This window comes from Protobothrops mucrosquamatus, unplaced genomic scaffold, assembly GCF_001527695.2.
Source record: "Protobothrops mucrosquamatus isolate PMUCROS unplaced genomic scaffold, P.Mucros_1.0 scaffold347, whole genome shotgun sequence".
Lineage (NCBI taxonomy): Eukaryota > Metazoa > Chordata > Lepidosauria > Squamata > Viperidae > Protobothrops > Protobothrops mucrosquamatus.
The window spans coordinates 1601011-1612835 of record NW_015386684.1 but is presented as its reverse complement, the minus strand read 5'-3'; the positions used below and the strand labels follow the sequence as shown (position 1 = coordinate 1612835).

The 11825-nt window shown below is 40.1% G+C and overlaps 1 protein-coding gene across 1 annotated transcript in view; it reads right to left on the bottom strand.

Annotated features, from left to right (window-relative positions):
- Nucleotides 1-10791, bottom strand: part of ROR1 (receptor tyrosine kinase like orphan receptor 1) — a 49144-nt gene extending 38353 nt beyond the window's left edge. Inside the window, exon 1 of the mRNA XM_015815537.1 lies at nt 10729-10791. Coding sequence (XP_015671023.1) covers nt 10729-10771 — 43 coding nt within the window. The 5' untranslated portion in view covers nt 10772-10791. The remainder of the gene's footprint in view (nt 1-10728) is intronic.
- Nucleotides 10792-11825: the final 1034 nt, after the last annotated feature.

Sequence of the window (11825 nt, the reverse complement as noted above, 5' to 3'; positions counted from 1 at the left end):
TGGGTACGTCTGGAAACCCGGACACAATTGTAAGAGCAGCTGACCTCTTATGCGGGCAGAACAGACACACAGTGGGTATGCCTGGAATCCGCTCTGCTCAAGAAGGATAATAATAGGGGCTCTGTGGGACCCCCTAGTATCCTGAGGCCCAAATGTAGGAGCACAGTAAGGTACACCTTCGAGCCCAAGTGACAGTGAGACCTAATTTAGAGTAGGAGACACCAGGACTAAGAAGAAGAATGCTAATTTGAGAATGAGATTGTAAATTAGTAGTTATCAGTATTTTATTCAGTCCAGTGTGGGTCAGTACTTTGATCACTGTATCCTGAATAAATGGTTGTTGCCTATAGAGTTGGGGCCTACCTGGAGGAACAACCCTGAATTACAGCTTGGCTCACTTGTTAGGAGCCTACGAAGCCTTGCTGAGGAGGATCTTCACCCTTAAGGCAGATCAAAGTCAGCAAGCCGCCTCACAACATATAAAAGATGGCGGCCGCGCCTAATTGCGGCCGCGATTTCGAGCTCCGAGGAGGCCCTGCGCCTCGTGGCCTCGATCAAAATGGCGGCCGCGTCCGAACAACGGAGCTATTCTGCTCCCAGAATGGAGAAAAAACAGACCCCTCTTGTTGGAAAATTCCAACTCACTAGCTGGGAGTCCGAAATTGCTTGGGGCTGAGCTTCAGTCAGCCCAAACAAGCCCCGTTCGGCCTCGATCGCGCGATTCAAAATGGCGGCCGCGCGTGTTAATAAGGGCCGTTAGGGAGTGCCGAGAGGAATCTGACCTACTTTGTACGCTACGATCCCCAAACAGCCCGGAATGCACCCCTATCTGCAATCCCCTTGATCGGAGGTGAAAAGGGGCGATTCGCTGCTTAAAAGGCTGTAGAAATTCGCTCCTACAGCCTTGGGGGTGTTTGGTTAGTTCCCAACGGCCCCGCCGGCCGCCGGAGCTGCAGCCGCGAGCTCCGGAGGGATCCTGGGGTCTAACAGCCGTTAGACCCGAAAAATTTTTTTCCCCACCTTTGTTTAAGGTAATAAAGCTCCTGGGGGGAGGGAAGAGAGAAGGGACCCCCTTCCAACTTCCTATTATTCTTTGCTCCCCCCACTACAGAGCTGCAAAGGAGGAGTGGCAGAATTTTGGGGTTAAATTTGTTAAGGAAGGAAAGCCAAATTATTTAAAGGGGACCTGCAAAGGGAAAAGAAGGGAAAATAAGGATTCCACAAAAAAGCCTAGACTGTACCTATGAGCCAGAGTTATACGTTCTGTCCATGGGCAAGATCAAGTCAAGACTGGGAAAATGGAACCAGGACCGGGCGTGACAACTTTGGCTGACTTGATCTGATTGGGCAGGAATACAGTCTCCACCCATTCTGTGGATCCTCCATCTCCAGTGCTGGAGAAACTTGCCTTCAGAAATCATGGGCGCTCCATCACTGGAGGTTTTTAAGAAGAGACTGGACAGTCACTTGTCTGAGATGATATAGGTCAGGGGTATCAAACTCGCAACGTCACGTGATGTCACACAACGTATCGGGCCAATTTTGCCATTGCCGGCAATGGGGTGGACGTAGTTTCTGGATGACGCATCCGGCCCGCGGGCTGGCAGTTTGACATCCCTGATATAGATTCTCCTGCTTGAGCAGGGGGATGGACTAGAAGACCTCCAATGTCCCTTCCAGCTCTATTCTATTCCAAATCCAACAAATCATCATCACCACCATCATCCAATCTATACCAATATTATATAGGAATGAACCTCATTTGAAGATGATTTGCTGCCTTGGTTTGAAGAGCAAGTACAATAATTTACATTCAGATATAGAAGAAATGATAGAGTAAGAACAAAAGACTCAGGACTTACTGTACAGTGAATCTATACTCAGTTTCATGGGATTTAAGTTACAGAGAGGTGTTGAAATTCATAGACTTCACTGAAAAGGTGGCTTTGAGGCCAGAGTTGAAGAAAGCAAGGCAGGTGACATCAAACAGGCCAAATGTGAGAGCGGAGAGAGAATGGACCACACTTTTTAAAGAAAGCAAGATAACTCTGGATGACAATAAAAGTTGGAAAATAATGCATTCAGNTGCTCCCAGAATGGAGAAAAACAGACCCCTCTTGTTGGAAAATTCCAACTCACTAGCTGGGAGTCCGAAATTGCTTGGGGCTGAGCTTCAGTCAGCCCAAACAAGCCCCGTTCGGCCTCGATCGCGCGATTCAAAATGGCGGCCGCGCGTGTTAATAAGGGCCGTTAGGGAGTGCCGAGAGGAATCTGACCTACTTTGTGGGCTACGATCCCCAAACAGCCCGGAATGCACCCCTAACTGCAATCCCCTTGATCGGAGGTGAAAAGGGGCGATTCGCTGCTTAAAAGGCTGTAGAAATTCGCTTCTACAGCCTTGGGGGTTGTTTGGTTAGTTCCCTACGGCCCCGCCGGCCGCCGGAGCTGCAGCCGCGAGCTCCGGAGGGATCCTGGGGTCTAACAGCCGCTAGACCCGAAAATTTTCTCCCCCCACCTTTGTTTAAGGTAATAAAGCTCCTGGGGGGAGGGAAGAGAGAAGGGACCCCCTTCCAACTTCCTATTATTCTTTGCTCCCCCCACTACAGAGCTGCAAAGGAGGAGTGGCAGAATTTTGGGGTTAAATTTGTTAAGGAAGGAAAGCCAAATTATTTAAAGGGGACCAGCAAGGGAAAAGAAGGGAAAATAAGGATTCCACAAAAAAACCTAGACTGTACCTATGAGCCAGAGTTATACGTTCTGTCCATGGGCAAGATCAAGTCAAGACTGGGAAATGGAACCAGGACGGGGCGTGACAACTTTGGCTGACTTGATCTGATTGGGCAGGAATACAGTCTCCACCCATTCTGTGGATCCTCCATCTCCAGTGCTGGAGAAAAATATAGGTCTATATTTTTGGACCACAGAGATTCTTGACTTCCTTTCTTATTTGTATCACTTCCTTTCAGGACAGTAAACATGTTTTTTATATTAAGGTAGTTTAGTTTATGTGTTAGCAACTGGTCCAAAATTGACCACCAAACTTCATGCCTAAGTAGGGATTTCACTTCTGATCTTCCCATGAATAGGTTAAGCATTGTTTTTAAACCAACCTACTTGGGAATTCATATGAAGACTATTGAATCTTTTGTATGGGAAAATATTAGCCACTAGTTTTACTTTACCAGTTTAGTTCTATTTTATAAAAATCTTACTTAAACGTCTAAAGAAACTTGGTGAAAATAAACGAGAGGTTTACTGTTTTACCATTTATATAATCAACCAAGCTTCAGATTCCAACTATTTCATGTGAATGATGGACAGGAAATCTAAAAGCATACTTTGCTCCTTTTACGTCTATATATGCTAGGAGTCTATGATCGTTCTCATAGGCAGAATACAAATGCTGTAAATAAATTATCTCCCAAGATTTGAAAATCAAAAGCAACTAAATCAGATTCCAAGATATGTGACCTATGCTGAATATAGAAACAATAAAACAACATAAACAGTATTTTAATAGTTCATTTTATACAGGCCAAATTCTTAAATGTAGTCACTGAATGTATTCACAGAAAAATAATTCATTTTTACAAAAGCTTCAAGGCTGCTATGCTGATCAGATAAGTGAGTATGCATCCAAAACCAGGCAGTATTTCTTGTGTGACATCATTATGCACTACAACCATTGTTGTGGTTAACACACAATTATATCAGCTGTAGGGAATTAACAACGCAAGCATTAACTTTTGGACTGTGTTACAATTTTAATGCCGTAACAAGTAAAATCGTAGTGTTTTTTTTAAATGGCACAATTATAGTACCTAGCATTAAAACAAAATAGCATTACATCATTCAGCCTTAAAGCTAAGGTGTATGAAATGAAAAACTATCAAGAGATCAAACAGGCTCTTGCTTAATTGTATTTAATTGTGTATGCAGAACTGGTCTAAGAGCACCCAGATCCATTGCAACAGATTTAATAAAAAGTGTTTCTGTCCAAATTGCTATGCTTGCAGGGGCTGCATCAATGGTATATCTGGATGGCCCAATTCCAAGAGTGGAACAGAATCTGTTTGAGTAAACAGGTTTCTCTTCTTTCTTCAAGTTCTCAAATCTGCTCTGGAAAGATGCATATGTGGGGTGAGGTGAAGAGGGAGACATGAGCATGATAATAGTGCCTTGCACAAAGAGAAGTCCCTTCATGTCATTTTAAATATAGATACATGGTCTGAATTTCAGTTCATTCCAAGCTTAAGACAGGATTTTTTTCATGTAGTAAAAATACACTAGAGAGATAAATGTGATTAGTTTTCAGACATTATATCCAGAAATAACAATAAGGTAACAGTCAATTAAGGAGATTCAAATGAGGAAAAGTGTTCCTTTTATTAATTTTATAAAGGGGAATCTGCACATTCTTACAGTCAACTTCTTAAACAATTAATTCCTTCCCTTGATGCTGAAAGATAGAACAATATTTCTTTTTCTAGACCAGTGGTGGCGAACCTATGCCATGTGTGCCAGAGGTGGCACTAGGAGCCCTCTCTGTGGGCACACGTGCCATTGCCCCAGCCTCACCTCCCCCCATGACCCCCTCACCAGCAGCCCCCCTGAAGGAGAGTCGCCCCACGAGTGTGGCCACACGGAACAGCGCAGCCAAGGACATGGCAGCCAGGCAGCATAAACAAGACTCTGCTCTCACGTCTCATCCCGCACAGTTGATGCTGCGGGGCGTGGCCACCATGGCGCTGCTAGGCTGCCTGGGCGATCTGCGGTGGGCCCTGGAGGCGGTGAGTGGCCCTGCAGGCAGGTAGAGTGAGGGATGAGGGGGGCGGACCAAGGGCGGGCCAGAGGGTGGAGCGGGGACAGGGCAAGTTTTTGGGCACTCGGTCTCTAAAAGGTTCGCCATCACTGTTCTAAATTTCTCTGGCTGACTGCTAAGGTTAGCCTTTCTTCTCATTATCATTGGCACTTTAAGGGCCAAATAAGGTCACCCAAACATAAGGTCACCCATATGGTTTCATATAGTTGCATTAAGTAAACTTCAAGCAGAGACCGTGCTCCCTTGCCATCCATGATATAGTTTTAAAAGGCCAGGTATGAGGAATCTTCTTGCATCCATCTTGTGTCAATGACTTCCCTAACTCCTTTCTTTTTATCCTTTAAAATCCTTAATTAAAAAGGATAAGGTGCAAGATGTATAAATATAGAACAGGGAGTCAACATTCATTCCTCCTAGAAACTGGGGTCCACAACATCTAGAAGATACCAAGTAATTAATGACTAGATTATTTGAGGCTTCTGGAAATTAAGAACTACCTGATATGTCCAGGAAATCCTCATGAATGAAGCTCAACTCAAAGAAGACTTACGGTACATTCTTAAAGCAAGTGTTAGTCTCTGTAAATATAACATGTCCTTCTCCTTGCGTCTGACCAATTTTCTCTACCTACTTATGTTTTGCTTTTATTTTCAACCAGTTTATTTTCTGAACTGTTTTTCCCTAAATCTTGAAAGCTTTGAAACAGTGAAAGTTATTGAGTGGAAAATGGAACTTTCTTTATTTACTATTATATTCTTGATTAAGTAAGAGGCAAATAGTTTATAAAGAATCATTTTTAAAATGTTATTTGCAATTCATTCAGTTTGAAATGCTTGTGGGAAATCATGAAGAGAAAAATAAACTATGGTCCAGAGAAAGGTATGAAATGTCAGACATCACTATATTCATATTTTATTTATTACAAATAAATACTTGAAGGAAAAAAATCCTTATCACTTTGCAAACCAGTGAATAAAAACATGGATTTTGATATTACTGAAATTAAGCATAAACAGTCATGTACAAAAAAATGCCATTGGCAAATTTAAAATACGTGTATATATGTATGTGTGCTTGTATATGGATGTCTGCTTGTTAAAGATAAATGTTGTGGAGTCAAAGATATGCAGTTAGTCAGTCACTTTATGTTCTGCTTCTTATTAGCCCTTTTTTGGCTTCTAAAGATCTATTTTTTAAACCAGAAATGTCAGGATATCTGGAACAGAAATGTACAATAAAATGTGTCCCTTGGCCTACTGATCTATTAATCTTTCAGCTAAAGCCAGAAAACTGGATGAGCCATGAAAAGGTTATTATATATCGTAACTTTGTATATAATGGTCAGACATTCATTATCCTCACTGGAGTTTAAACAAAGGTGGTAGGAGGAATCAAGCAAAATCTAAAATAAATTGGACATTTTCTGAAACATTTTAGCAGCCTGGTGACTTTAGTGACTTTTGTTCTATGACCTTCACATTTTATACCTATATTACTCAGGAATCTATTGTTGAAGAAATACAAATTGTCAAAGAAAAGCATATACACTATCAGCTGAAAAGCAAATAAAAGAACAAATATCCTGTAACTTTAAAAAAATCTCAAACAAAGGTGCAGTAATTTAGTTCCTCAGCTAACTCATGGGATCCCACAAATAGATTTTTTCAAAAAATGCTATTCCCTTAACAGCCTCCTAATTTACAGAACATCCCTAATAAACAAAGAGAAAATGAAAAGTTAAACTGTGCATGAATATGATAATTGTAAGTCTACTTTCTTCCACCAAATGTATCAATGATTTTAAGAGAAAAATCTAAAAAAAAATAAATCTCAAAATCATAGCACTAGAACTTGCTTTATTAGGTTATCTGGCACTCTTCAGATGTGCTGGGTCAAAGCATATATCATTCTAAGTTGGAAGACTATCTGAAAATTTTGAGACACGGTCCAAAATTTGGAGGACCTCATATGAAAAGCTGCTCTCTCTGTGCATTGAATGGATGAAATTGCAGACAATATGTAGTTTGAAAAGTTACTGCTCTTTTTTCAAAGTTCAATATTCTCCCCATAGAGATTAGAATGGTCCAAATTGTATTGGCTTTTTGCAAAACTTTAAAAACTCGGCTATATACGGTGTTTCCCTGAAAGTAAGACCTACCCTGAAAATAAGCTTGATTTTTGGGGGTGGGCCTAATATAAGCCCTGCCCCAAAATAAGCCCTAGTTTTGGGGCAAGGTGCATGCCTAAAAATCAAGCTAGGGCAGGGGTGGAGCTTACCATTGCAACCAGGCCTCCCATGGATCGACACTTGCCTCACCGGCCCACTTCTTCTGTGGCTGAAGGAGCAGCGTCATTCTGCACCTGAGAATGAGCTCGGGCCTACATTTCACCATCTGCGGCCTTTCTGAAAGGCCTGTAAAGCCAAGAACCGAGCTACGGATTCCGTAGCTTGGTTCTCAGCTGCATGGGCCTTCTGGAAAGGCCTCTGATGGTGAAATGCAGGCTGGAGCTCCATTCTCAGGTGCAGAATGAAGCTGCTCCTTCAGCCACAGAAGAAGAGGGCCAGCTAGGCGGAGCTGTTGGTGCCGCTGCCGCAAGATAAATGGAAAAGACACCTCCTCCCCCGAAAATAAGACCTGGTGCCTCTTTTGGAGGCAAATAATAATAATAATGATGATGATGAGGATGATGATGATGATGATGATGATGATGATGATGATGATAATAAGACTGGGTCTTATTTTCAGGGAAACACGGTACCCTGCCGCTTGGAATGTGTTAAGGACCCTGTTACTTGGCTTTACTATTAGTTGATTAATTGTCATGGCTGCTCTTTGTAGTTATATATTTTATGGATGTTTTTATTGTTTTAATATTTTGTAAGTTGTTTTAATTGTTTTAGAATTCTAGTACTGTAAGCTTCCCAGAGTCACTTGGTTGAATTGGGTGCCTACAGAAATCAAACAAGTCAATGAACAAACAAACAAACAAATATTTAAAAAGACACTATCAAATAGCATGGGCATGTGTTTCTACTTCCCTAGAGCCACAAATCTCTTGGAATCTACTTAATAGTACAGAACAAAAGGTGTTAAAAACAGTCTCTGGAGAAAGCCCATGTCAAACTTACTTGGGAATAATTTATATAAATACTCCACAATAGGGGGCTTATGACAATCTAACACATGGTCATAAGATTCATGAATATTGGCAAGATTTTCTGATAATATCCCTAAGCCAGTGTTTCTCAACATTGGCAACTTTAAGATATGTAGACTTCAACTCCCAGAATTCCCCCGCCTGCATGTTGAAAACCATACATCTTAAAATTCCTAAGGTTGAGAAACACTGCCTTGGGCTATATTTTATACTTTCAATGCACTAATCCCCTACAACAGAATTTACAGAAATCACAGAGGTAAAAAATAATAATAAAAAACAAGTTGAGAAAGATAACACAAGATAAATAAAAGGAAGAATGAGAACTATTGCTGCCACTTATTGATATTGACATTAAGCTTGATGCTGTGATTAAAGCTGCTGCAAGAAAGAATACTAACCTACAGATATGATTGCTCCTGAGAGAATGACCAAGCTCTTCCATCTCTAAACGAGGGGAAAATATCATATGACTAACAGAAATCTATGAAAATGACAAGGAATCCTCATAAAACTCATGAAGTTCAGGCCTGCCAGTGATGTTTTGCAATTGAATATTAGCTCAGTTTTCAGAATATAACAGTATTTTCCATGTAGAGATTTTAATTAGATAGGTGGACAGGCAGACAGGAATGTCAGTATTGTTCTTCAGTGACATAGACCTCGTACAGGTAGTCCTCAACTTACAATAGCTCATTTAGTGACTGTTCAAAGTTACAATGCCACTGAAAAAAGTGACTTATGACCGTTTTTCACACTTACAACCGTTGCAGCATTCCCATGGTCAGGTTTGGCAACTGACTCATATTTATGACAACTGCAGTGACCCAGGTCATGCAATCCCCTTTTGTGATCTTCTGACAAGCAGTCAATGGGGAAACCCGATTCACTTAACAATGAACTGCAGTGATTCATTTAACTACTGTGGTAAGAAAGGTCATAAAATGCGGCAAAATTCACATAGCAAATGTTTCACTTAGCAACAGAAATTTGGGGCTCAATTGTGTTTGTAAATCGAGGACTACCTGTACATTATTCTCAGATTTTGGGGGCAGCCTTGTAATTGCCTGAAAGTTGGATTGCTATTTAGGAGATCTGTACTTGGAAAAGGACTCAGAGGAAAAAAACAAATGGAATCACTCAGGGTCTGGAAAAAAGGATCGCTGCAAACAACATAGATTTATGAGTTAATAAAATGTTGCTAATCCTGCCAACAGGAAAGAAGAGAAGAATCCTGATATATACTTTGCATTTAAAAACTTCAGCTTTCTCCAAAAATGTACTCTGGCTTCCGGCATCTTCTAATGAACTCTAACCTCAGTGGGTGGGGGTTAACTGACCACCAGCTGTTCTTATATCACCATCTGGGATAAACCTTGCTACTCTTTTCATTCTAAGTTAGCAACAATGTAACAAGGACTTTAAAACTGTAAGGGTGATTATTTCTGTATATGTATGAGCTATAAATGCACATAAATGAAAAGAGACATCAGTAGAATAAGCAATTTCCAAGTGAGAATTGGAAACCAGGAAGGAACTGCAAATTCATATACATTTATGACCCATAAGCTCTGGACATTAGGATTCCAGCATGGATTGACCATAATAAGATAGAAGCAAGCAGAAGGATCTGCATCACCTTAGGAATTTATGTAGTTCTGTTAAGATTTCATTGGTAACTTGCCTGGATGAGCTTTGTGGAATAATACTCATTATTACATCCTATTCGAACCAGTGGCAAATACATTCATTGAAGCACCATTGGCTTATGATATAAGAAGGTCTGAAAATAAAGATTGGTGAAGGACATTGAATAATTCTGTCGCTTTACTTTTGTGTTATTTTCTCCAGCACTAATGTGTAGTAACCTGAGTAGACAATCTCTTTAGGCAGCAAGACACTAAAACATATCCATAGCAACTCTTCCTAATCTGGACACATGCCTCTCTATTCATCCATTGAGAAAACAATGTGACTGACTGGATGACCTTAAGTGGTTATGCCAGAACTGAGGAATGCATTAAGGGTCAGGTGTATTGTAACCTGCAATTACTGCCTAAATTGCTGCTGACTTTGTCCTACTGACTTCTGAGGTTGGTGTGTTCACTGGAGATAGAGATCCATCCTAACAATGACCAAAAGGTAACCAGCTCCTTAGTGTCTTAAGCTGTCAATGATGAGATTTCACAGGAATAGTGTGGCCAAAGGATTTTGATGGGTACCCTGAGAAAAAATATAGCTTCAGAGTGCTTGCCATTTTATCTAGCCCTTAAAGATTATCCGAGCTGTCTTACCAATGAGTTATAACTGTTCATTATAGATAGGCAGTGTAAAATTCCAGGAGCTTGAATCCCAGAAAGACTTACATTCTTTATCCCAGGCCATAATGGCTTCATTCCAAATTTCGTACCAAAAGCTGCATGCAAAGCAATTCAGACTAAAACATGTTCCTATTGGATCCAGATTCCAAGAGCCAAACAATGAAATGTCAGGTAGGTCATACACTCCTATAATTCACATCTTGACTTTAAAAAAATCCCAAACATGTGGAATGTGTTACTTGAAGTAAAAAGGGAAATCTTCATTTCAGAAATAACAGATGAAACATCAGATGATAATTTGGTTTTGGCCTTGTCTTTTGCCTCTAACTTTACTAGCAGATTTGTGTATCACTTTTCAAAAAAATAAGAAAAAGTTAACAGTGTTTAAAATCCGAAATGGCATTTATTTTCTTTTTCATTATTTACCTTTATCTACTTCATTTGACATGTTCCAATTTGATGTAGGCATTAAATCAGCAGTGGCTGACACATTTGTTCCTGAAAGAAAAGAGGAAAAAAAAGTCAATACATAAACATTATATAAACTAGGGAATATAGGACTCACATATTTTGACAAGAGAGTTTTACATATCGAAAATACACGCTCTAGTTGTTTAGATCTCATGAGTAAGCTGTATTGGCAGAAATGTTCAGAAGGTACAGCAAATGCAAGGAATGCTTATGGAAAAAAATCAATAATGTCTGGAGATTTCCTGATTGTTTAAAAAAACAAATCAGTAAATATCTGGAATGGCAAACCACATAATTTGGGAGAGTTCAGGTTTTTCAAGTTACTTTTGTTTTTGGCAACAGAATACTACTGCGGCATTAATTAATACGGTATGTTGAAAAGATGGGAATTATAGAAAGGAAAGAAAAATGAAATGAAAGAGATGAAAGAAAAAAAGTTGCAATTAGTCTTTCAGTTTTAAAAATGTAATGAGAGCCCATCAGAGAGGAATTCTAAGAATGGGTAGATGGGAGATGGTGGAGTGGCAGATGATCTGCCCCATCTCAGAATCTGCTCCAGTGGTGGGATTCAGCTGGTTTGCACCAGTTCGGTAGAACCGGTAGCTAATTTTTTGTTGCCCAGGCCCGGAACAGACTTCCGGAAGCGACATCCACCCAGAAAACTGTATGTTCTCAAATATGTTCACATATTTGAATCCCATCACTGATCTGCTCCAATAATACTCGCTAATACAGGCCACTGGAGTAGGAAGGATGGGTGGATTTCTTTGTATTTTGTACTTCTTGGAAAAAATAAAAATAATACTGATCTATTGGACCTCGTTTTTCAACACTTGATTGCTGATTCTCTATAGAATTTGGTTCTACTCAAGTGTGAGTGCCCATGTTTTGCTTTTAAAAAATGTACATCGAGATTGTGGTAAAAGGAGATCACTTCAGTACACAATTGTACTGTTTTGAGCAGTAGTGTAATTTAAATAATAATAATTGAAGCATTAAAATTTTGGGCAAGTATATTCACAGAAGAAGGATTAAAATATTATAAGCATGGG